Source organism: Caretta caretta, chromosome 6 (assembly GCF_965140235.1).
Source record: "Caretta caretta isolate rCarCar2 chromosome 6, rCarCar1.hap1, whole genome shotgun sequence".
NCBI lineage: Eukaryota > Metazoa > Chordata > Testudines > Cheloniidae > Caretta > Caretta caretta.
Window position 1 is genome coordinate 125,024,324 of NC_134211.1, and position 27,056 is coordinate 125,051,379.

The 27,056-nt window shown below is 43.1% G+C and overlaps 1 protein-coding gene across 1 annotated transcript; it reads right to left on the reverse strand.

The window, feature by feature from the left end:
• Positions 1-58: 58 nt before the first annotated feature.
• RTRAF (RNA transcription, translation and transport factor) lies at positions 59-22,667 on the reverse strand. The gene is made up of 8 exons (XM_048852178.2): positions 22,505-22,667; positions 18,300-18,424; positions 16,083-16,182; positions 15,020-15,106; positions 11,581-11,669; positions 7,483-7,551; positions 1,260-1,308; positions 59-399 (listed from the first exon to the last, which is right to left on the reverse strand). The coding sequence occupies exons 1-8, from the start codon at positions 22,563-22,565 to the stop codon at positions 245-247; spliced, it is 735 nt and encodes a 244-aa protein (XP_048708135.1). The 5' UTR covers positions 22,566-22,667; the 3' UTR covers positions 59-244.
• Positions 22,668-27,056: the final 4,389 nt, after the last annotated feature.

A 27,056-nucleotide genomic window follows, 5' to 3' on the forward strand; every position in this document is an offset into this window, starting at 1 on the left:
ACAAAAACAAAGCAAGGAATAAGAATGACTACTATACTTGGCAACTTATAGATACACATTGTTCTGTTTAGCATTTCCCCAACTTTATTTAAAAGAAAAATGATGGTAGTTCACTAGACCAGTCAGGATTCCATTTCCTCTGCTTTCTTTCAAAAGAGTGGAATATCCACTTCAAAATGCATGCCAGAGTTGTACATAGCTCCTAACTGTACTAAGTACACAGGAGCCTATAGTCTTCACTTGCTCATCTTCCAACTTTCCCCAGTCTGTGGTCTGTCTTTGGATCAGCAATAATTGCCTGAACTGCTACGATGGCTTCATTAATTTTTGTTTGCAGCTCTCGGAGTTCCTCTATATGCAGCAATCGAAGAATCTGGGCAGCTTCATTAAGAACAGCATCTAGTTCATTGGCAAAAGGAGAAATGGATTAATAGCTAATAAGCACTTTCCCTTTTAAAACATGGAGACACTCAGACAAGAATAATTTCTAGAACAATTCACAGTTGTATGAAAAGCTCAGAGCAAAAACTAAAGTATTCCAAATTTGCCATGAACCCTTTTGTAATAATGGGCCTGATTCTCAAGCCTGGCCAGCGTGTTCTGTGCAAGACCTAAGTTGGCTTTACACAACCTCTGTGGTACTCCAAATCTGAAGCTGCCCAGGATTAAGTGAGCTGCAGCAGACCTGAAAATGAATTAGTTTTGAGTAGTAGTTTAAGGGTAAAAACGATATCTGTGGCAGTCAGAGTATACTAGACTGTAGACAGTTAACCATTATTCACTCAAACAGAGCACATCAGTTTGTACTATTATGTCTGGCTCAAGTATGCTACCTGCAAACCAATAATCAAAACACAGCAGATCAACACTGGTTCCTTTGGCAACCATTAAATCAACAGAAGTCCTCTGCCAGGAGAAACAAGGTTTTATAAACAAGACACTTTCAAAAGGATAAATCCCTCCTGCAATAAACTATGTCAGTCTTTATATGGCAGCAACATGTAAACATTATCCTGAGACATATTCTACTCTATCAATATACCAGTAGTCTTCTACTTTTATGCTCCAGCAGAAGATGGAAGAACTTTTGTAAACAAATTCCTGCAAGTAAGAAAAACCATCCCTTTTTGGCTTCTATCAGCTTCTGGAAAAATTATGCCTTTTTACTGTACATGTCATGTACTTCTAGAGATTAACTATGTACTTAGTCCAATGCAGCATCATGTTTAAAACAGCATATAAAGAATAAAATCTCTTACCTCCTGTGTCAAAACCAAGAATGTGCTTTTCTAAAGCAACAGGCAAACCCTTAAAGGAAAAAAAAATTAAAATGCCATTAGAAATGCTTGGGAAAAAATTAGACTAAACTTTGGAATAAAATGGACCATAATTTTGCCCAACTAAAACACAAATGTGATCATTCCGGTTGAACCCACCTGAGTACCATGTTCCTCACAAGGACAGCATTTGACCCAGTTTAGTGCAATGTGTAATCTAGCTGTACATCAAAGGGAAAGTTTCATCCTTAACACCATTCCCTACATTCATTCATTCTCTTGCCTGCTCGTAGAGCACAGAGTGCACACTTTGGATCACCTTCCAGCTTTCGAGCAGATTGCAGTAGCCAAGTTTCTAAGTCCTATTTCTACAGCGTTGCTAATAGAAATGCCAAGACAATCTCACAGTGGCACCACTGTAAGGTTACGTCTACACTGCAGGGACGCAGCCACGCCACTGTAGAGCCCCAGTTTAGACACTTCCTACATTGACAAAAAGGGTTTTTTCCCCTCAACGTAGATAATCTACATTGCTGAGAAGTGGTAGGTACATCAATGGAAGAAGGTTTCTGAAGGCCTACACGCATCTACACCAGGGATTAGGTCTACCTAACTATGGTATTCAGGGCTATGAAAAATTTGCATGCCCTGAGTGATGTGGCTAGATTAAAATTTAGTTTTAGGTGCAGACCAGGCCTAATAGTTTCAGCTGAGATTTTACTGGCTGGGAGACAGAAGTCCATGGACAAGGATAATACAAGACTACTTAAACACAAGAGGGAACAATCCAATTACTAAGGCAGTTCAAATTTCCTACCTCTTAGATTTTTTAAGTCTTTACTTGTAATCATCTAAAGTGTTATTTCCCACAATTTATTCTGTTTACCTCTTCTACTACATTCATCTGATACGATGAAAACAATTTTCTCTAATCAGTATCATACTGTACATTCACAGGATGCTATGTTTGTATTGCAAACGCTCCAGAAGAACGTTAAATTTCAATGGAAACAATTTTTAAAATTTGTGAACCACTATAGATGTTTTCTATAAACATGCATTTAAAAAAAACCCAAACTTGGGACCTAAGTTGACCCTCATTGGGACCTAAGTTGACCCCTTATGGGGCCTTAGAGGCCTGTGGACGTAAGTGAACTCAGTCAGTTCCTTGTGGACTGGTTCCCACATACAAAGAAACCCCACAAAGCTACAACTAGCATCTTCAGTCTTGAATGAGCATGGACACACTTTCAAAACAGTCATGGCCCAATGTTTCAATGCAAATTCGGTGTTTAGGAACTACTCATGCAAGATCTACAGCAGGCTTTGAAGCTACTACTCAGAAAGCTGTTACCCACATATGAAAGCCCCTAGCTTCCAGGGGCCAGATAATCCATGTGAAATTCTTTGTTTCAGAAGAAAGCGAAAAAAAATATTTCTACAACGTAAACATGACAACAACCAGTTGTAAATTGGTGACTTGTTAGTTTTAAAGTGTGTTGGAGGACTGAGGCCACTAATGTTACTTTTCTGATGAGAAATACTATTTGGTAATGCCTCCTTCCCACATGGACATGGTGTCAGCTCTCTGTCCCTGGAACAGAGAGTCCTTTTGGTGATACACAGTGATCTATGGCTCTCATAGCAGCTGTTCATCCTGGCAAAGCAGCAGGGAAGTCATTCTCTTCCTGGATATGTGGTATCTGTTATTGGGGCAGGCAAGGAGCTGTGGGAGCAATAGTGGGTGTGCTCTTATTCCCCCGGTGGCTCCAGGCTTTTTGCCCAAAGTGATTTTTAGTTCTCTAATGGTGAGCTGGCAACCTGACATTAGGCCCTGACTACAATACATAAAGAAAAGGAAACAAGTGGTCATTTAAAATCCCCTCCATCTACTACACTAATTCACTTTACAGACTCATGTCCAGGAAGAATCAAATTTAATAAGCAACCAATTTCAATTTTGTGTGACCAAAAATAATTGAAGTCACCTATCGTTTTTGCAATCCAGTGCAAATAAAATGAAAGCCTGCCTGATTTCAGGCTGTGCAAAACCTTTGCTTCAAGACTAGCCATTCCATGCACGTTTTATCCAGCATGGAAGTGTCACTAAAATTTTAAATACTAGTCCCTTAAAATAGAGGGCTATCTTTTCTTTAGAAGCACTGAGGGATGCCATTATACAATTTGTTACACAAGACAGTTATTGTTTTCCAGTGACTCTAGTATACATTTATACCAGATGAAGTAAGCATTGAATCATGTGCACTGTACAGCAAGGTCTAGACAATATGGTGGTAAAAATGCCCTTGTCCGTTTTACGCTTGAGCTCCTGAACCAGCCCCTGGGGTATTCGTTAACTCGTGCTGACCGTTAATGGCCCTCTCAAAGGGCCACTCTGTTGGCCAGGTTCACTGGAGCACATTGGACTTGACCTACCCCTTCCTACCTCTGACACTCCCTATGTCAGAAAAACCCCAGGAATCAGATGCTGTCTTAAGGCAGCTTTATATCCCCTTTGTGCCATAAAGAGGCTTTATGAAGGGATGAGAATGTGGTCTTGTGGCAAGACACCAAAATAATTAATGTAACTACTTCCTCTCCCTTGTGTCTACTGTAAAGACTTTACAGTATGGACACCGATTGCAAACCTTTAAATACTGTAATACAGATAAAATGATCTTGTACTGAAAGTTTCTTATGTTTATAGACGGAATTTGTTTTCATATTTCAAATATACCTAAGGTACATTACAGGAATTGGAAAGTGTTCATATTCAAGTCAGTGATAAAAGTTTCTCTTCAGCTAAAAGTATAATCAGAATCTTAGTCTAGACTCTGATTAAATATTGACCTAGAGCTATAAAGTGTCAGTTAAAAAAAATCCTAGTCCCTATTTAAGTAAGTAAATCTACTGACCTTAAAAGATGTAGTTTTTGAGAGTCCTAACCAACTTAAGTTTTCAGTTTATTCACAGAGCTGGTAAAAAACAGGTGGGGTTGTGCAAGTCTCCCCACAGAGTCCTGGCAGCATGCCTCATCCTTCAGTTGGAGAAATCATCTCTAGGAGTTCCATTTCTACATCCATTTAATCCTTAGCCATTGTGTTGAGGCTGCCAAGAATGTCAGTACGACAATTTTTATGCAGAGTCTTGTCCAAGGGGCACAGGAAAGAGACCATAGCTTCACTGAAAGCAGTTATTTAATAGCCATCACACAGCTCAGGTTGGTAGTGTCCAAAGTTGGGCAAAGTCTGAAAAGTTTGTTACCCTCTCTATCCCATTAAATTCCTAATGATTTAACTTATTAAAAGACATTTTGATCAATTTGGCACCTTTGGTCTTTCTTCCTCCTAGAAGGTGTGTTGTGGAAGATCCAGTAGTTCATTATATAATCTATTTATTCTGCTAATCTGATTTCCCAACTCTATGCAGCACCACCAAGTTGTGTACATTCATTAACTAAGTATGTGAGTGGTTATGTTACCAAAACACTCATCCTCTCACAAACCGATTTCCTCCTTACTATTTGTCTTGGTCACTTACTGCATCACTCTAAAAATTTAGTCCATAAGAACTCTGGGCTAGTTACTGGCTCGTTCTATGCCTTCTGTGAAGAGCCAAACACACCTCTGGGAACTACAAAATATTAACAGATAACCCTGATTGCCGAAAGTAGAGAACAAAATGGAATTCTACCCTCTCCCAAACAAAGAATAGGGTTATGTTTTCTCATAGCAGTTACTAGTGGGGGGGCAGGGCGGGGAGAAATCAAACTTCTCTTTTCCTACTCCAACACCGTAGTGACGCAAGTCACAGCAGCAGAGGGTTAGCTTTCAATTTTACAAGCTTAACATCCTATAACTGAAATTGATATCGTAATCTCAGCTGTTCACATTTCTCTTCTGGTAATAGTTTTAAAATCTAATTCAACCACTAAGGTACTGTGACAGTGCACCTCATATTGGTCATAGTAATATTATGATGATAGGATTATGGCATAATAATGATGCATTTCATACAGGATGGGTCATGTAAGAAGTCATTGGAAAAGTTATGATTTGCTAAATATGATTATCCTATTTGTATGCATGTATCATTTTTGTATCTGAAGTTATGAATATTGACTATATATATATATATATATATATATATGTATCTGTATTTCAAATGTGGTTACACCTGGGTAACACCCACTAGGCAAAATGCTTCCAGCCTAGACAGCTGGTGGTGAAGGGCCTATTCAGGATAATGGGCCATTAGGAAAAACAATAAGCCTTAGGAGAAGCTTATCCCCCACCTGGTGAGCCTTCCTGAGAACTCCAGACAGCCTGTCAGTAATGGCTGCTATGACTCAAGGGCATCTGACCAGACCACATGACTCTACACTCCATTTCGGGTACCTGTATTTTTTCCACAAACTGGTCTGGGAACCAAGTTTGAAACAAAGGGTTCCCACTATATGGAAAAGCTATAAGAGGCAGGGAGTGACATCATCTGTTCTTCACTCCTCCACAACTGAACACCTGAAAGAAGCTCTAAAAGAAAAGGACTTGGAATGGCAGCAGGGAGCCCAACTGCAAAGCAAGTGCAGCTTGTGCCTTGAGAATCTGCAAGCCTTCTTGTATCATCAGTCAGGGTGAGAAATAGCTAATTCACACCCAATCTTTCTAATATCTTAGGTTTAGTTTGTGGTGTTGTGTATTTACTAGGTAATCTGCTTTGATCTGTTTGCTATCACTTAAAATCTATCTTTTTTTAGTTTATAAACTTGTTTTATGTTTTGCCCTAAACCTGTTTGCCTTTAAGTGAAGTATCTGGGGAAAAAAAAATCTCAACTTGGTTAACATGAGTTTGTTGCATATTTCTCTCCATGTTGAGGGCGAGGTGAACCGGAAAATAAATTCATACCGGTTGGAGTTTCGACCAGGGCAGAGCGGTACAGCTCTGGGGTCCTAGGCTGGGAAGCTGGGGGTATCTTGGCTGTAGCCTCTCTATTGTTGGTTCATGCAGTGGCTGGACAGCTGGCACGTAACGGTAGCTCAGTGTGTCCCTGCCCGCGTGAATGCTGGTGGGAGTGTAGAACTGGGAGCAGTCTACAGCTTGTCCCAGCAGCACAGTGTGAGAGGGAGCCCAGGCTGGTGGGTCAGAGGGCTCAGTGGAACCACCCAAGGTGCCACCTGGAACTGGGGAACCCATCACATGTACATTTACGGCCTTTGTTTATTGCACCACTGCTTACTAAGTCAATGTGGGTTATAACTCAAGACTCATTTGTAGTCACCAGTTAACAAGTACAAGAAGTGCCATCTATTTATCATACAGTATGTGTTGCTGTGATGTAGGTATTATGAGGAATGAAGGGACCTGCTACTCTTGAGCACATATAGATGCTTTTTAGGAACAGTTCTGGACGATGCTTTGCCCTAAACGTGTACAAGTTGCCTTTACGACCTGAACTCAGTACACCACACCAGCAGCTCGTACTGCAAGTAATGGAATGAATGGCCAGAATGTTTAAGAAACGACTGATAAACCAGAATTATTCCCTGTGAACATTCCTTCTGCGATGTTTGTCCAAAAGCATTCTGAATGCCTTACAAACCTATTAGTATTCAAAATGGCTCTGTAGCCGTATTTGCACAGATATATTATTCATGCAATTCTTTAATTACGGAATTATACATCTCCGTCATTTCTCTTGGATGGGGGGGAAAGAAGCCTAGATTCCCTCCCAAACTCCCACAAAAGTCACATGAGAAGCTAGAAACAGCATATTCTACACTACAGAGAAGAAAATAAAATACTTCCACTTGTTTATTTAGCCACCACTACTACTTGGAAACAAGAGTCAGCCCAGGACCTCTCTGCCAATTTCACTGAAATGATACTGAAACCTGTCGTAGTGTACATTACTGTAATGTTAGAGGATTGTGATTACACTCCATTAAGCAGTAAACTTTTGTTTAAATAACTATCATTTACAAATATAGCTATATTTGTAATATGAAAAATCACATGCATTTGATTATGCTTTGTGACTTCCTTTGCTCTTTCAGATTCAGGTTTGCTGTATGAAGTGGATAAATCATCTTCTACTTCTCCAACCTGAATGCTACCACACACAAATAACATTTCTATATTTAAATGTACTTGACTGAACACTGTAAAGACTCATTACATCAGGTGGACTTGTGTTACATGCACATACCTCCTTTGATTGATTTGCCTTTCCTATGGCGTCCTGAGTCAAGCGCTCTTGAACCAAAATGCGAATTGCCTAGGAAACAAAATTTGAAGACCAACATAAGAATTCCATGTTGATGCATGTCTCTCCAGTACTCCAAGGAAGTCAAACAGCTTGAAGCAGCTTTAACCTCTACCAGAGGCTAGCTCATCCCCAGGATGAACTAGCCATGGTCCCCTCCCAAGTCAGCAGTACCTACTTTTGAGGCTATGCTGTCAGCTGCAAGGCCCCCAAAATTTTGCACTACTGGAACCTTTCCATTGAATGTGCTTTCTGTAGCTGGGAGTCCTTTGCGATGATCTAAGCCCTCATCCACGCGCACAGAATCTGAAGTAAACCTGGCTATTGAATTGTTTATAAAATGTGAAATCAAAAGGACCTGTAATATTTAAAAATGGAGGAAAAAAGTCCAGCCTTGATCTTGGATATCTTAGAATCCTTCTGCCCATCTGATTAATTTACTGGCTCCTGCACTTGGCAACTTGCACCACTCCAGGACTATTCATATTGATACACGTCTGTATAAAGGCCTCTAAAAATAACAAGGGATATGAGCGAGCCAGAATTCGACCATAACAAAGCAAAAAGCCTGCTCATTACAGCGGTTTCTCTCACCATTTCCTTGCTGAGTTATCTAAGTTTGACAAAAGCACTCAAAATTACTTCATGCATCACTTCACTTTCTATTTCTCCTGTTGCTTGGCATATGATTAAAGTTGACATGTGACATTACAAATTGATCTACGGCAATACAGAATTTTCTTTCAAACCAGGGGAGCTAGCATTGAGAGAGATTAATTTGACTAAGAATATGAATTTGTTTAGTATATCTCATGAAATCATTACATCTCGGATGATCATCAAAATAATGAGACGTAGCAAAAAGAAAATTATTTTAGCACAGTTGGTACCTGTGAGGAAGATGTTCTCCCCGGCCAACTTCTCAAAATGTTAGTTGGGCAAAGAGAACATAAAGGAATTTTTGCTTTACTAGCTACTAAGGTTTAGTAAATTTTAGCTGGAACTCGTTCTCTCTTAGGTTTTTCTAAAGCAGCCATTGTATAACATCCAAGTATTAATTTAGATTATCACATTGTTCACATACAGATATTATGTATCACAAAATTGTGCACAAACCGCAATTCCACCGACACATTCTAGCAATATCAAGCCACGAGAACAAAATTAGGGTGGTTTATGTAGCCAGAACTGCCAACATGGAATTTTAGTCTTAACCCAGTTAAGAGCAAAAGAGCTCTCTCAGGATGTTCTTTGCCATACTCTCCTCTTGCCTGATTTGTTTTGTCATCCTCTCCACATTTCTGGTCCTATTCACTGCTTTTCTCTCAATTTTTTTTTTCCCCAAACACATTTACATAGAAGAACATAGTACAAATATAGTAGGGCTGTCAATTAATCGCAGTTAACTCACGATGAATTGTGATTAATATTTTAAATCAAGATTAATTTGAGTTAATCGCAGTTTTAATCTCACTGTTAAACAATAGAATACCAATTGAAATTTGTTAAATATTTTGGATGTTTTCTACATTTTCAAATATATTGATTTCAATTACAACACTGAATACAAAGTGTACAATGCTCACTTTATATTATTCATTACAAATATTTGCACAGTAAAAATGATAAAGAAATAGTATTTTACAATTCACCTCATACAAGTACTGTAGTGCAATGTCTTTATCATGAAAGTACAACTTACAAATACACTTTTTCGTGTGTTACATAACTGCACTCAAAAACAAAACAATGTAAAACTTTAGAGCCTACAAGTCCACTCAGTCCTATTTCTTGTCCAGCCAATCACTAAGACAAACAAGTTTGTTTACACTTACGGGAGATAATGCTGCCTGCTTCTTATTTACAATGTCCCCTGACAGTGAGAACAGGTGTTCGCACAGCACTTTTGTAGCCAGCATTGCAAGGTATTTATGTGCCAGATATGCTAAACATTAGGACGCCCCTTCATGCATTGGCCTCCATTCCAGAGGACATGCTTCCATGCTGATGACACTCGTTAAAAAAATAATGTATTAATTAAATGTGACTGAACTCCTTGGGGAAGAATTGTAGGTCTCCTGCATATATTTCATGTTATGGCAGTCTCAGATGATGACCTAACACATGTTGTTGGTTTTAAGAACACTTTCACTGCAGATTTGAAAAAAAGCAAAGAAGGTACCAATGTGAAATTTCTAAAGATAGCTACAGCATTCAACGCGAGGTTTAAGCATCTGAAACGCCTTCCAAAATCTGATCGGGATGGGGTGTGGAGCATGCTTTCAGAAGTCTTAAAAGAACACTCCGATGCGGAAACTACAGAACCCAAACCACCAAAAAAGAAAATCAACTTTCTGCTGGTGGCATCCGACTCAGATGATGAAAATGAACATGCACTGGTCTGCACTGTTTTGGCTCATTATCGAGCAGAACCCATCAGCATGGACGCAAGTCTTCTGGAATGGTGGTTAAGCATGAAGGGACACAAGAATCTTTAGAGCATCTAGCACATAAATATCTTGCGACACCAGCTACAACCGTGCCATGTTGAACACCTGTTCTCACTTTCAGGTGACACTGTAAACAAGAAGCGGGCAGGCTTATCTCCTGCAAATGTAAACAAACTTGTTTGTCTTGGTCATTGGCTGAACAAGAAGTAGGACTGAGTGGACTTATAGGCTCTAAAGTTTTACATGGTTTTATTTTTGCAATGGAGTTACTTTTTGTACATAATTCTACATTTTTAAATTGAACTTTCATGATAATGAGATTAACCTAATACAAGTACTGTAGTGCAATTGAAAAGTACTATTTTGTTTTTTACAGTGGAAATATTTGTAATCAAAAATAAATATAAAGGGAACACTGTACACTTTGTATTTTGTGTTATACTGATTTCAATTACATTTGAAAGTGTAGACTACATCCAAAAACATGTTATTCTATTCTTGTTTAACATTGCGATTAATTTTTTAAATTGCCTGACAGCCCTAAAATATAGCAATTATTGCTGTCTAGCACTGGATATAGTGAAAATGTAAAAGCTACATTTTTAACATAGCTATTACAGGTTTCCATATACTTCATAAGAAGGCATTACAAACTTCTAAATCCACACTATCTCCAAAACAAATTTACACTAGATTGTAGACTCTGCAGGGCAGGGACCTTATCCTTTTATTTGTCTGAAATACCTAGCAGGTTTTTGGTTGCTGAACAAAACAAAGCTTATAATAAAATGTGGAAATGATTTTATTAGTTTGCTCCAATCCAGTACAATTATGTAAGAAAACAGTTTTGAACTGAGATTCATAGAAGACTTCCAGAGTTCCATCACTGAACCACAGATCTTCTGTGCCTTTCAATTAGTACTTGGGATCGGAGCATAAATTACAAAATTAATCAGCCAATTTGCTTTATCTGGCCACTAGAAAGTCTGATTAATTTACAGGATAAAATAAAATCTGCTTTAGTTAAGGCAAAGTGGAATGACAGTCATGTGGAAAAAGTACAGGACTGGAAATCAGGAGAAACAGGTTCTAATTCTGGCTCTGCCACAGATTTTTTAAGAGACTCTGGACATATCACCTAGCCTCTGTCTTTAAGTTTCTCCCATCTCTAGAATAGAATACCATTATTTATCTCACAGGTGTGTTGTGAGGTTTACATTCATTAACATTTTTAAAGCATTCAGAGATGCTGGAATAAAAGGCATGAAATAAGTGCAAAGCAGTAGCTTTAGATGGCTCAGAAGCATTCCAAGTACTGAACACGAATTCTCAGATAACGACTTCAGGAATTCTACCACCATTTGTTGAAAATCTTTGAATGCCCATATCTTCAATTTGGAAGATCATTTTTCTTTTACTCCAACCAGAAATTAAGTACAAAATGTATTAGCAGACAAACTTTTATTTGCACCTATAAAATCAAAAGTTACTGTCTTCACACACCATGTTATGGGTGAGTTTGTTTCCTGGTAGATAATAGTTGCTCAGACCAGATTCCCAAAAGATGAAAAACTAAAGATGTGAACCTCACCTTAAGCATTACCAAATAGTCGTCATGTCGCTGGATTTGAAGAAGGTTAGCCAAAGCCATCACTCCAGCCTTAAAGTCAGGATTATTCACTGCAAGATAAATACTGTCATTATATTTGGTTCTAAAATGCAGGTCAGATTTCTAGCTCTGCATGTATCAGACTGATCACAAATTTGAATAAGGGGTTCACAGTAACTTGCATGAGTAATCCCACAAGACTACATAGGTGAGTAAGGGATTCACAATCTGGCAATATGTTTGTTTAATCTACATTTCATTTTATAAAGCAAGCAAACCCTGAGAACTGCTGAGCAATTAAAGTGAAGCTGTATTCTGAAAACTGATTATATAAAAATGGCAATAAAGTGTAATTAGCATTATTTTCAACCCAGTATGCATGTTAAATACATGGAAATGTCTTAAGAAGCAGAAGGCCAGTCCGGAACAGCAGGGACCAGAGGCAGTCAGAATGCATTGTGCTCTTGGGCGATCAGCACCAGCTCCCAGGGCTGGGTGTCTTGCTCCCCTCCAGGAGCCAGCACAGGGACCGTGGCCAGGCACATCCCCTCCCCCACAGACACGGGCCCCTTGCCTGGGGAGCAGCCACTGCCCCGGCCCCCGGAATACCCCTTGCCCCCCCCCCCCTCCGGGGACTCCACCGGGCCCCTGGACATCATCCATACTCCTATTGTACGGGCAACTGCCAAAGTCCCACAAGGTACCGAGGGAGACTGGGTCATGTGATGGGGAGGCTGATGTCGCCATGACACCTCCCGGTCACATGACAGGTTCTCCCCACCACCACAACACTCCCAGATCATGTGATGCACCCCCCATTGCCATGACAGTATGCAGGAGGGGGTGTTGACGGGGTAGCAACTAGGGATGTAAAATATTAGTAAACAGATATAATTTTAACAGATTCAATGGGTAATTTTAAAAATATTTACATCCCAATAATGAATATAAATCAGAATTTAAGAATTTTAGGACAAACGAAGCAAAGGGACACAAGGAGAAATCTATGGGCAGCAGAGTTAGAGAGAATAAGAGGGAGTTTTTTAAATATACAAGGAACAAAAAGAACCCTAACAATGGTACTGGTACATTACTAGATGGAAATGGTAGAATCATCATAATAATGCAGAAAAGGCAGAAGTGTTCAATCAAATTGTCTTTTCTATGGGTGAGGGGGAGACAGATGATAAAATCTCATCCTATGGTGATAACCACTTTTTCCATTCTGCTAGTATCTCCAGAGCAAGATAAACAGAAGCAACTAAAGTAAAACATTTTAAAATCAGAAGGTCCAGGTAAGTTGCATCCAAGAATTTTCAAAGAGCTGGCTGAGGAGTACACTGGACCAGTTACAGAAAACTGGAGGAAAGCTAATCTTTTGCCAATTTTTAAAAAGGCTCAATGGCATGATCCAGGTAATTATAGGTAAGGCTAAGATTACGTCACGGAGGTCGCAGAAGTCACGGAATCCATGACTTCCAGAGACCTCCGAGACACTGGGGCACCACAGCTGCCCAGCTGCTGTTGGGAGGACCAGGCAGCTTCCCAGCAGCTGCCACAGGCAGGGGTGAAGGGGGAGCCAGAAGCTGCCCAGCCCTGTAGGGCAGTGAGGGATCCCTCCCAGCCCCATGGGCAGCAGAGGGACCCCAGAGCTCCCCAGGTGCTACCGGCGGTGTGGACCCCTGCAGCTCCCAGCCCCCACAGGCAGCACCCCGCCCCACAGCTCCTAGTTACCAAGAGCAGTGGGGGACACCCCCCCCACACACAACTCCCAGCCACTGGCCAGTGGTGGGAGGCCGCAGCTCTCAGCCGCTGCATGCGGCGGGGCCAGGTGCTGGACCCTCCTCTCTCCCCATTTTGTCAGGGATGTTTTTAGTAAAAGTCAGGGACGTGACTTTTTGTTTATTGCCCATGACCTGTCCATGGCTTTTACTAAAAATATCCATGACAAAATCAGAGCCTTAATTTTAGGCCTGTCAGCTTGACATCGATCCTGGGACTCAAATACTTAAAGGAGGGTAAAGTAATTAATGCAAGTCAACATGTTTTTAGAAAATAGATCCTATCGAACTAACCTGATATTTTTCATTAAATTACAAGTTTGGTTGATAAATGTGGTGTTGACATAACATCCTTAGACTTCTGTAAGTCATTTGACTTGGTACCACATGACATTTTGATTAAAAAAAATAGAACTAAATAAAATTAACGTAGCTCGTATAAAATGGATTAAAAACTGGCTAACTGATAGGTCTCAAAATGTAACTGTAAAATCATCATCAACCGGGTATGTTTCCAGTGGGATCCCACAAGAATCAGTTCTTGGCCCTATGCTATTTAAGCTTTTTATGAATAATCTGAAAGCAAACATGAAATCATCACTGATCAAGTTTGCAGACAACGCAGAGATTGGGGAAATGGTAAATAATGAAGAGGACAGGGATCTGGATTACTTGGTAAAGTGTGTTTACCAGTTTGCTTCTGGGAATGTCACATGGGACTGCGTTAAAAGCATTAATAAAAATCAAGACATAGCATGTTGATTGCTCTCCCCCATCCACTAGTCCAGTAACCCTGTCAAAGAAGGAAATTAGATTGGTTTGGCATGATTTGTTCTTGACATTCATGTTGGCTATTACTTATCAACTTATTATCCACTAGGTGCTTACAAATTGGTCACTTAATAATTTGTTCCAATATCTTTCTAGGGATCAAAATTATAGTGTAATTACCCAGGTCATCTTTTTACAGATACGTACTATTGTTTGCCCTTCTCCAGTCCTCTGGGACATAACCCATCCTCCTTGAGTTCTCAAAGAGAACACTAATCATTCCGACATTGCTTCAGCTAGTTCCTTAAGTACTTACGGTGCATTTCATCAGGCCCTGCCGACTACACTACATCTAGACTAGACTATTATTTAGAATATTCTCTTTCCCCCCACCCCCCTTCTTCTGGCTTGCGTTCCTTCCTCCTCATGCCCGAATAAAACTCTAGGTATTTTGCTCTACAGGAAAAAGATTCTCCCACCAAAACAAGCTCTTCATCAATCCAATTCAAAAAGACTGAAATTAATATGGAGTAGCTATTCTGGAGCAAAACACTAGCACTCGTCTCTCCTTCAGTATAAATGCAGAATCTTGGGAAATAAAGCTTTCAAAACGAACATCAAAAGACACAGCATGCCCTGAGATAGGTATTTTCAGTACAGGATTAGAATATCAGAACCCACAAATTTCAAAAACTCAGAAGATGATTTTCTCAATTTATCTGGTATCCAAAATGCTAAAATATTGACTTTCAGGTTCTCGCTTAAAATATACATAGAGGTTGTAGATTTAAGTGGAACAGATTGAAGGAAGATGTAACAACAAAAACGTTTTTCTAGAGATCAAAAAGATAAAGTTACCGCATACTTACCATCCAAGTTTATCAGTGGCTCTGCATTTTTTGCTGCATTATCAGTATTTTTAGCACTGTCAGGCGTGGAGTCCTTATACTTATCAGCTGCCAAAATAAAAACAGTTTTGCTTCATGAATGTAAAATTCAAGTGAGAGCTAATAATTAGTTAAAAATTAATAGAGCTCAAAAGCATAGAAAAAAGCATTATTAATGCACATTGTTAGCTGCAATTGGGCCAGCTGCATTTTCACCACACGGTGGAAGACTGGCAGCCAAATCAGTTTGTAGAAGTTTCAGTTGTTTCCCCACTACTGAAACGCCAGAAGAGTAAGATTCTAATAAACCTTACTCAAGTAGGAGTTGTTACTACTGCCTACGTACTAGCTCAAAGGAACAATTCAATTGATTCTTGTAGAGTTAAGAACTACTATAAAAAAAGGTTGTCAACTAGCTTTCCAAGTTAGAGCTGCTTCAATATTAATGAAGGTGACATTCAGTAATCACTCTAGATGGGACCATTAGTCACACATTTCAGTTGACCCTGATCCTTGGACATTGGATGGATGAGTATGACACTTTACTATACAACTGACACCATTCCTATTAGATAACATGATAGGAATATTGCCATTTGCTTTCATATTGGGGAAAAAAATTAAGTATATCTTGCTAAGAACATGTGACTTGTTATTTCTGAAGATCAAAGATATGCTGAAGACAGACAAAGATGTCTTTTCTGCACCTCCGTGCCTCACATTGATCCCATAGTGAAGTCAACTCTGTGTATTACTTCAATCCTTCCTCTGCCAACAAACTAGGAAACCAATTTTGAGTTTGCTGTTAAAAATCAACCCAGAGAAGTTGCTCTGGAAAGGAGAAAAAACTCTTATTTTGAATGTTACAAAATAAAAATAAGAATTCATATAAAACGCTGAAAGTAAATTACACCTTTTTAATAAACAAACTTTCTGTGTGTTCTCTTTGCCTCAGTTTGAAAAATCCTGTAAAATATTAACAAAAATCATTCAAAACCATTTCCCTACCACCTTTAAGTAAAGGTATTTAAAAAATCAACCATACCATTATCTCCATACTCAAGCCTAACAGCTAACCCAAGAAGCCAATCAATTGTTTCCTGTCGTTCTTGTATCTTGAAGGGACAGTTAACATCTTTCAGATACTGTAGAGGAGAAAAAAAAGGGAAAACGCATCCATCATCATGGCTGGTTGGGAGAGAACATATCCACGAACGAGTCAACAGGGCAGAACTGCTTTGATAAATAAGCATTATGGACAATCACCTCTTCTACCAAGCTCTGTATTATCAGAAGGCTAGTATTAATGAATGATGTCATCCTGAAATTCGTTATATTCCCACTGTGGTTCCTCTGAGGCATTTCAGTGCTTCCCATGCCACAATTCATCCATGTCTCTCAGCTTAGTACAGTAAAAGCTTTTTTATCCGGCTTGTTGGGGGAATGTCGATGAGTGAGTGAAAAATGCCGGTTAACTAAGAGGGAGTGACTTTGGGTGTGAGAGGGGGCAGGGGGCTGGGTCACGGGAGGGGGTATGGGCTCTGGGAGGGAGCTTGAGGCAGCAGCTTGGGCTGTGGGAGGGGTTTTGGGGTGCTGGATTGGAGGGGGGGCACTCATCTCAAGAAGCTCCCTGCAAGTGGCAACCTGTCCCGGCTGTTCCTAGGCAGAGGTGCAGGAAGTGGCTCTGTGTGCTGCCCTCACCCCGCCTTGATCACTAGCTCCGCAGCTCCCATTGGCTGGGAACCGCAGCCAATGGCAGCTGAGGGGGTGGTGCGTGCAGGTAGAGGCAGCATACAGCTGCCGCCTAGGAGCAGCTGGGACAGGTCGCGGCTTGCGGGGAGCTGCCTGAGGTGAGTGCCCTACCCCCAGATCCCAAAACCCCTCCCACACCCCAAGCCCCCTCCTGCACCCAAACTCCCTCCAGAGCCTACACCCCACACCCCCTTCTGGACCCCAACCCCCAGCCCCGCACCCTCTCCCACACTAGGAGCAGCTTCCAGAGAGCCACACGGAGCCAGCCTTGCTGGCCCCATGCCAACTGGACTATACACTGGACTTTCTATGAAGATTAGAAATGCCGGTTTATAGAGCTTTCCAGTTGGTATAGGGCCGGATAACACAGCTTTTACTGGAATCATATCTGCTTCTGAGCTAGTGAATAATTGATGTTTTCCTTATAATATTATACACAAGAGATTTAAGACACTCTAAAACATTCTAATTAAATTTAGATTTTATGCCATCACCCTGAGCCCCCACATTTCTTCCAACAACACAAGCAGGGAAAGCAAAGGACAGGTCAGAAAAACTGAAGAACTACACCTCCAGTGCTTTAGGGCTCAATTCTACAAAGTCCTGAGCACTTTAGCCTCATCCCTCAAGACACTGAAGCATGCAAGTAGTCCCACTGAAATAAATGTGCTGAAAGACTAATGGCTTTGCAGCATCAGATCCAGAGAGTGTTCAGCACCTTGCAGGATTGTGCCTTCAGATAGAAAGGAATGTGGATGTCACACACAGACAGTGAGGAGAGTGTCAAAGTGTTCATGCACAGCAGGTCTGCCACAAATAGATGGCTGTCTACCATGCTTTCTGCACACAGTGGACAATCATCCATCAGAAGTAGCAACAGATGGAGTTGGCTACAGTAGACCTTTATATGCTGCTAAAACTAGGATTATCTGATCCTAGTCAGTTTCCACCTTGATGTATAGTTTCATTTAGAGAAAAACTGACTATTTTTAGTCCCTTTCCTTCTGCATCAAAGGCAGAAATACCTTATCCAGTAAGGAAAGAGGTAAAGATACCAAATATTGCAAAAACTGATATAGTGTTTAGATTAAAGTGGAAATTATGTACAACAAATTAAAGCGTTCAATCACCCCTGCATTTTGGTTTCTGTAAAATATTTAGATTTCTAGCAAATTTCGAATTCATCATTTTCCCCCTTTCATACATATTTGTTGTATGCAGTGCTGTTATAGCCACCTTGGCCCCAGGATATTAGACAGTATGGTTGAGGGAATATCTTAGATTGGACCAACTTCTGTTGGTCTCTTCTTCAGCTTTGTGTAAGCAGAAAAACTTGTGTCACACACCAACAAAAATTGGTCCAATAAAAAAAATATTCCCTCACCCACCTTTTCTCTCAAATATATTTGTTGTAACATATAAATTGAGTAAAAAGAGAAATGGTTTATCACCAAAAACCACCACCACACATAGGCTATAATGTGTTCTACTATTTCAGGTACAAAGTTACCTTTTCAAAGGCTTTAGGCCATTCGTCATTGTGTATGTTTCTTAGATTTCCTCGGTCTTCAATCTTGTAGTGTCTGATTTTCTGGTCTTCGAGCCAGACAATAAAGTTTCTAAATTCTGTTTCATCTAAAGCCAGAAATAAAAATAAGCTAAGAAATAAATCAGAATAAAGTAATGTTTTCTTAGAAACAGAAGTCAATGAGGGAAGAAGCAGGCCCTTAAATTCTGATCCACTGCATGGAGGTAATTTAAATACCTGTGTCCCCAGCCAATTAATTTTCTTTTTAAATTCTATTGTCCAGTGATTCCAATAATACACCTTAATTTATAATCTTTCACCATGTGGTCTCTTGGTGAGAATTTACTTGAGTGTTTAATCATGTTAAAAAATGGGCTTAAACTTCTAATCAGTCAACAACAAGAACAGATTTTTGTCAGAAAATGTAGTTATAATTACAACTAAGCAAAGTATGAAGAGAAAGGAGAACAAAGCAATGATAGGAAAAAATTGCAATTCAATACTCTATCAAGTCACAGGTTACAAGACGGATTGGCTAGCAGGTCACTGAAACAAGGATGCTACATTTTGTAATGTGCATCAACACTGTCTTGTAAAGACAACATTCATATATATGATACATGTACACGCCCCTCTACCCCCTCATGAGGCACTGCAGAAAGAATTTTGTTCCTGATCAGTGATCCAGGACTGACATGAACAAACTTAAAATATTAAAAACTGTCCATGCAGATTCTTAGGGTGAGATAATTAAGATACTGTGCTAAATTACATTAAATCAGAAACACATAATGGCCCCAGCAGTATCTGTATCGATCTGTGAAAGCATTCTTAGTCAGAATGCAAAATTTCAGTGCTTAGAGTATGGGTGTTATTTCACTTTTCAAAATTTCCTGACAGTCTAGTTTCTCAGAGGCTAGTGTCCCAAGCTAGCGTACCATCACACTAGAGCTTAGGCATCTGGATGTCTTGAGTGACGAAGCACTGTGCATGCTCAGACGCAAAAAACATATGCCTAGGAAACTTTTTTTGCAAAAACTTAAGCACTGAGTGAGTTCAGGCACCTACAGGGTACAGAGCAGATAAGCAGGGGTTTTGTGAATCCCAGTGGGGTTTGATTCTGGGATTTAGGCACTTAACATGGCAATTAAGCACCTAAGCCCCTTGGCGAATGTAGTCCTGGGTTTCCTGGCTCTCATTCAATGTAAAATGCTTATTTCAAATCTAACAGGTCCTACAGAACAATCACTAAATTAGATGAATTGAAGTCTGGGGATGGAGGGAGGGGTGCAAGATGGTTCTCTCTTTGGCCATGAGATCCGGAAAACAAAAACCTGCTCTTCAGTGATATAACACGTTAATTTCTACACACAAGTTGATGGATGTTTTTAAGCTATAGTATCTCACATTGGCCCCTCAAAGCAGCAGGGCTATTTTGCATTGGTTCAGTGCTTAATATCCTGTAGCAAATTCTACTCCTGGACCTCGGACGAGGGTTAATTTTCAATCCTTGCAGTGAGCCATTCTTTCAGAAGGGGTGGAAATCGATATTCCCAATGCCTGAAAAAATGTTTTGGCAGAATAATGTACCCTAATCCTGTTGAAAGCAGAAGGGAAAAAACAAAAAAGAGATGTGCTCCCAACCTAAATGAAGTGGAACTGCCTGACAAGATAGATTTGATAAGGTAGACTCAACAGTGATCAAGGTGCACCACAAAGCACTTTAGACAAGCAACGATGGCAGATGTCAGTATGCAAGAACATCTCTTTTCCACTTTCTGAAGGAGCCACCATGGAAAAAGACAACAAACCACCTGAAGCTTAAAACTGAACACACAAGCCAAACTACACATCTATCGATCTATGTATGTCTATCTCCCAAAAGACTACAGTAAAAGAACATTAAGGCTGCAAAAATCAAGCGCTGAAAAGTCAGGAAGTGCCAGAAGTAGGGATGCCTGTGCACATGCATTATGATACAGTCTATAATTACATGATCAGGTACTATTTTTTCCATAGGAACACCACCTGATTCAGTGAAGGTTGGACCTGCTCTGGGGAATGAATCAGGGCTATGTGTGAATGAGACCTGTCTGCAGGACAACTGTACCTCCTTGGTTGTTGATGTTGGAAGGTGTGTAGTGAACAAGGTAGGGATTGCAGGAAGAGAAAGGATGGTCTCATGGTAAAAAGTCAGCCGAACGGTGCACTGCAGAACTGGGTTTTATCCCTGCCTCTGGCACAGAGCTCCTACAGCAGGCTTGGTAGGTTACTTAAAACCAGACTTTTCACAGGTAGCAACTAAACTGTGTGTTCATTTTTTTAGGTGCCCAACTTGAGATCCTGGGATCTGAACTACAAAAGTGCTGAGCACTCACAGTTGCAACCGAAGTCAATCAATCCAAGCTGCGTCTGAACACATAAAGCAATATATAATGGAAAGCACTCTGAAAAATCAGTTACTAAGCATCTCAAACTGGACATCTGTGCCTCCTCCGGTCGATAACTGCAAACATGGGTATATAATATCACCACCTTAGCCCCCAGAAGTCTTGTGAAAATAAATTCATTACTCTTTGGGAAGCACTCAGGTACTGTTGTGATAAACACCATGGAAACACTCATGGGGAAATAATTCTGTGATCAGGGAAGCGTTTAAATAGTGTGCGGTAAGGTAGGTCTAGGGCCACATCCTTAACAATGAAGATGAAACAAAATATAGAATAGCTGCTCATTAACTAAGCAAATCCTATGCACAGAGACAGCAGCCTGTGGAAAAAAAATTGAATATGATCAGGTAATTACACACTATAAAACAATGCACACACCCAGCTGAAGTAAGGTTGCACAGGCAACTTGAATTCTGGCATTTGCTAACTTTTTACAGTGTCACTTCACCACCTTCATGAATTAAATTTAAAATGAATTAAAAAATAAAAACACAGATTTTGACCAGAAACAGCCTTATCGTACATTGTCCAGGAACATCTCTTTCATAGCCTGATTGCCAGGAAGGACAAAGCATGGATTTCAGAGTAGCAGCTGTGTTAGTCTGCATGGATTGTTAGTTAACACCATTCCTAACGCTGCCTTTCCCCAGTCCAGGCAAGCCCACAGTGGGGAATCCACCCACCCCAAACACACACTTTTCTTTCCGAGGGGAGGGGAGGGGAGGACAGGACGCCGGGCCACGCAACCCTGTGTGCATGAAGCCAGCAATAAAGGCTGGAGCAGCTGCCAACCAGCAGCTGGGCATATGGGGCCAGAGGCGGCAAGCGTTTTTATTGGCGGGAGGAAGCCAAAGGGTCCGTAGCGCATTTGGGAGCAGCCCTGGAGCTCTGCAGGAGCCGGAGGGGAGGGGCGCTCTAAGGCCAAAGCTAGGGATGACGATAGGGGGGCTACCAAAGCAGAGGAGAACAGGGTGCCCTAGGGGCCACCAGAGCGGAGGGGGGGCGGGAGAGCAGGCCTGAGGGGGAAGGGACAGGTCAGCTTTTGGGGGGGGGGGCAGAACAGGCCAGAGGGGGAAGGAGCGAGGCGCGGGAGGGGGCAGAGTAGGCCTGAGAGGGAAGGGGCAGGTCAGTTCTTTTTTTGGGGGGGGGGGGGGCAGACCAGGCCTGAGAGGAGAAGGGGCGGGGCGGCGGGGGGGGAAGGGGGCATAGCAGGCCGGAGGGGGAAGGGCCGCGGGGGAGGGAAGGGGGCAGGTCAGCTCTTGGGAGGGGGCAGACCAGGCCTGATAGGCGGCGGCGGGGGGGAGGGGGCAGAGCAGGCCTGAGGGGAAAGGGCCGCGGGGGGGCGGGGCATAGCAGGCGGGAGGGGGCATAGCAGGCCGGAGGGGGAAGGGCCGCGGGGGAGGGAAGGGGGCAGGTCAGCTCTTGGGAGGGGGCAGACCAGGCCTGATAGGGGAAGGGGCGGGGCGGCGGCGGGGGGGAGGGGGCAGAGCAGGCCTGAGGGGAAAGGGCCGCGGGGGGGCGGGGCATAGCAGGCGGGAGGGGGCATAGCAGGCCGGAGGGGGAAGGGCCGCGGGGGAGGGGGCGGGTCAGCTCTTTGGAGGCGGCGGGGGCGGGGGCATGGCTCAGGGTGGCCCGCGGACGGTGAGAAGGGCCCGGAGCAGCTTGCGGGAGGCGGAGCCCGCCCGGGGAGAGGGGCCCGCGGCCTCGTCCCCTCGCTCGCGGCGCCCGGCCCCGCACCTCTGCAGTTGAAGCCGGCGGGGTTGTGGTAATCCAGCGCCGTCAGCTTTCGGCGGAACATGGTCCCTCCGCGGGCCGCAGCGCCTCAGCCTCCGCGCAGCAGCCGCTCGCTCGCTCGCTCGCAGCGCCGGGCAGCAGGAGAGGGGCGGGGAGAAAGGGGCGGCCTAGGCCGCCCACTGGCCCAAGGCCGAGAGCGGCAGCGGCCGCGACCAATCGGCTGCCCGCGGAGCGAGCGCGAGGGACGACGCCAGCGGGGAGGCAGGCCGGCAGAGGGGTCTCGCGTTCAACCAACTTTATTGACAGCGCCGCAGGCGGACACGGGCAGGCAGCGGAGGGGCGGGGCAGAGGGATAGATGGCGGGGGGCGGGGCCGAGAGAGGGGGTGGGGGCTGTGGGCGGGGCTTAGGGAGGGAGAAGGGCAATTAGGGCACAGGGAGAGGCACAGATGGGGAGGGAGGGGGAGAGGAGGTGGCTGCGGGAGGGCTACAGATGGAGGGGGAAGGGAGGTGGCTGCGGGAGGGGTACAGATAGAGGGGGAGGGGAGGTGGCTGGGGAGGGGTACAGATAGAGGGGGAGGGGAGGTGGCTGGGGAGGGGTACAGATAGAGGGGGGGGGGAGGTGGCTGGGGAAGAGGTATGGGGTGGGGGCTGGCTCACTGAGGAAGTAGCAGAGCTCTGCTGTCCTTGCTGGTCAGCCCTCAACTGGTCTAGGTCACCTTCTTTTAACTCCCCTCTCCACACCTGACATTGGCTGTAGGTTTAGTAAGGCAGGATCAACTGGGCCTAGGAGCCTCCCAGGCAGGTTCCCATTCACCAGAGCCCATCCGTTGGCCCTAAGGGTCCCTATCGGGATGTCACTATAGCTGTCCTAGCCATTATATCATTCTTCATTAGCTGGAAGGCTTCAGCTGTTGACTTGGATCAGTGGTATAAGACTCAGTCTTCTCACATGATGAGGGGTATCTACATAAATTGTTCCAGCAGAATCATTGCTGGTACTTGGACCCCTGTCCACCGCCTTCACAGATCTCACAATTTCTGTGCCACAATGTAGGGTCAGGCCCCTGGAGGATACCACTCCTGAAATTGCTGGTGGAATGTTTCCTCCAAGATACCCAAGGGGTCCAAAATATGAGTCCCGCATAAACTCAGGATGTTACTAGAGGTAACTTATACGAGGCTGTTTGCGCCATCCTGGTCCAGTACAGGACCAAAAAGATTACCCATGGCTCAGGTTGCCATCATGCTGCCACTGCCGCCCTTTCAAACATTTTGAGAAAGACCCTCTGAATCATCCTCAGGTCACATCATTGTTGGTCTGATAGGATCAGAAAGGCAAGGCCCTGCCACTGTGGGAGATCACAATCTGTTCGTGACTTGTTGCACTAGCTGTTGTTGCGGTTGCTGCCGGGCAGCTAAATCCTGGATCAGCTGCTGCTGCGGTGTAACCATCTGCTGGAGGTGTTGTTGGTTTTGGGCATTCTGCTCTGCCATCTGTTACAGCAGTTGATCCATGTACCTGCTGCTGGGGATGCATTTCTTATGTTTTGTTTTTTGTTTAAAGTCCTGACCTGCTCCCTTCTCCAGCGGCTAGATCAATGTCCACATTCTCCACCAAGTTTGTACGGTTGTGCCCCCTTGTGGCCCCTCCAGAAGTATGGGCTGGATGAATGGACTATAAGGTGGATAGAAAGCTGGCTGGATTGTCGGGCTCAACGGGTAGTGATCAATGGCTCCATGTTTAGTTGGCAGCTGGTATCAAGTGGAGTGCCCCAGGGGTCGGTCCTGGGGCCGGTTTTGTTCAATATCTTCATTAATGATCTGGAGGATGGCATGGATTGCACCCTCAGCAAGTTTGCAGATGACACTAAACTGGGAGAAGAGGTAGATACGCTGGAGGGTAGGGATAGAATTCAGAAGGACTTAGACAAATTGGATGATTGGGCCAAAAGAAATCTGATGCGGTTCAACAAGGACAAGTGCAGAGTCCTGCACTTAGGATGGAAGAATCCCATGCACCGCTACAGGCTGGGGACCGAATAGCTAGGCAGCAGTTCTACAGAAAAGGACCTAGGGGTTACGGTGGACGAGAAACTGGATATGAGTCAACAGTGTGCCCTTGTTGCCAAGAAGGCCAATGGCATTTTGGGATGTATAAGTAGGGGCATTGACAGCAGATAGAGGGACGTGATCATTCCCCTCTGTTCAACATTGGTGAGGCCTCATCTGGAGTACTGTGTCCAGTTTTGGGCCCCACATTAGAAGAAGGATGTGAAAAATTTGGAAAGCGTCCAGTGGAGGGCAACAAAAAATGATTAGGGGACTGGAACACATGAATTATGAGGAGAGGCTGAGGGAACTGGGCTTGTTTAGTCTGCGGAAGAGAAGAATGAGTCGGGATTTGATAGCTGCTTTCAACTACCTGAAAGGGGGTTCCAAAGAGGATGGATCTAGACTGTTCTCAGTGGTAGCAGATGACAGAACAAGGAGTAATGGTCTCAAGTTGCAGTGGGGGAGCTTTAGGTTGGATATTAGGAAAAACTTTTTCACTAGGAGGCTGGTGAAACACTGGAATGCGTTACCTAGGGAGGTGGTGGAATCTCCTTCCTTTGAAGTTTTTAAGGCCTGGCTTGACAAAGCCCTGGCTGGGATGGTTTAGTTGGGGATTGGTCCTGCTTTGAGCAGGGGGTTGGAGTAGATGACCTCCAGAGGTCCCTTCCAACCCTGATATTCTATGATCAGGCATGACTTCACCGCTGTGGGTCCCCAACTGTTGGGTGTTACCCCCCACCAATCTAGTGCCATAGTGCCTTAGCCTTCTGGCGAAGGCACTCTAGAGTCCTACTTCTTCCGCAGTGATCGAGTCCAAAACAAAAAGGAAAACAGTGAACTAAAAATCAGGGTCATCTGAGGATTTGTCAACAGGACCCTGCCTTTCTGCTCTGTGTTTGTCTCCATCTGGGTAGTCCCTTCTTCTCCATCTGCCTGGGCCTAGTCATTCCCATCCACCAAATGGCTCTACAGATCTTGTGTACACCCTATTACTCTCTTCTTCCATTTCATCTGCCAGCAACTTCTCTACACCTGTCAGCGAGTATACAGGCTTCAAGCCAGTCCATCTGCTTTTACTCCTGCCATAACTGGACCAAGTCCATTTGCTTCTAATGTGGTGAAACGCTGGAAGAGTGCTAGGCATGCATATGCAGTTGATGAAATATGAATGAAAAGTTAGAGGCAAAATTAAGATTCCTTTTAAAACAAAGACAGTCAAGCCTCTGAATGCATCCAATGAAGTGAGCTGTAGCTCACGAAAGCTTATGCTCAAATAAATGTGTTAGTCTCGAAGGTACCACAAGTCCTCCTTTTCTTTTTGCAGATGCAGACTAACACGGCTGCGACTCTGAAACCTTTAGTCAAGCCTCTGTTTTTTACATGGTTGTAGAAAAATCCATTTCATGAACTAGAAGGCCATGGCAGAGCTTTCCCATAGATGGCAACTGAGTAACCAAGCCCAATGCCACCTTAAGATGACTTATAATTGTTATAAAGTCAGATTTTACGCCCTGTTGTAGGCTCCCCAGGATCACCTCTGTGCTGCTGAAGTTAATGGAACATGGCACAGTGCAGGGTTTGTCGCAGCATATGCTACTACAATACTGAAGCCTTATTTTGGACACATTCTTTAAGACAAGATTTGACCTTATTCTAAATATTCATTTTAGGAGGACTGCTTCCGTCAGAGACGGATGGACTTCCTCCTCAAATATGAAGTCTAAATTACAGTAATTTAACATTTAAGGCAGCAACTGTGTAGGAGTCAAATATCACTCATTTAATATTAAGAAAGTTACCGAGTCCATTATCTACACTCACACTTTGCATTTAAGCTAAAACGATAGTTATGATTGTAGGATAACTAAAATGTCCAGGGAAACTCCCTTCTGTAAGCACACACTGTATGTGGCTGGCATTATTAAATTATTCATGTAAAGATAATCACTTTAGATCTTCAGTCCCTAGCCAGCTCACATTTAGGAAAGATGGGCACTTCTCCCACTGCCTTTAGAGAGCAGAAGCCAAGTAACTGTAAGAGTTTTGTTCTTACTGTTTCCTTGTGCTCCCCCATCACCTGTTGGCTATCATTTTGTACTTAGATTGTAAACTATTTGGGGTAGGACCCGTGATGTTTTGGGGTTCATCCCAGACTAGTGAGGGGTTGTGTCACCATTTGCCCTGCAGCCCAAGGTGCTCACAGCCCAGACACCAACAGCTGGCATACATGCATGCAGATCACACCCTGGCTTCCACTGTCCAGTTGCTATTTTCAGAGTGACTCCAATACCACCCAGTCTTGAATTTCCCCAAAATTGTCTCCCTGCGACATCCAGCCCTTGGACACTCACAGAAGTAATGAAATACCCTGCTCCTTTAAAGAGCAACTTGTTATCTTGACTGGAGCTAAAAATCAGTTCAATCAAAGCATTGGATTGGTTCAGATAAAAGTAAAACAGGTTTTAAGGGAGTTCACGTGTAAGGGATAGAGATAGAAAGGGT

Coding starts and splice junctions, on each gene's coding strand:
- RTRAF (XM_048852178.2), bottom strand. CDS start 22,565: ATGTTCCGCCGAAAGCTGACGGCGCTGGATTACCACAACCCCGCCGGC. Junction 18,425..22,504: donor CGCCGGCTTCAACTGCAGAG/GTGCGGGGCCGG, acceptor TTCTGGCTTTAG/ATGAAACAGAATTTAGAAAC. Junction 11,670..15,019: donor GCCACTGATAAACTTGGATG/GTAAGTATGCGG, acceptor TTTATCTTGCAG/TGAATAATCCTGACTTTAAG.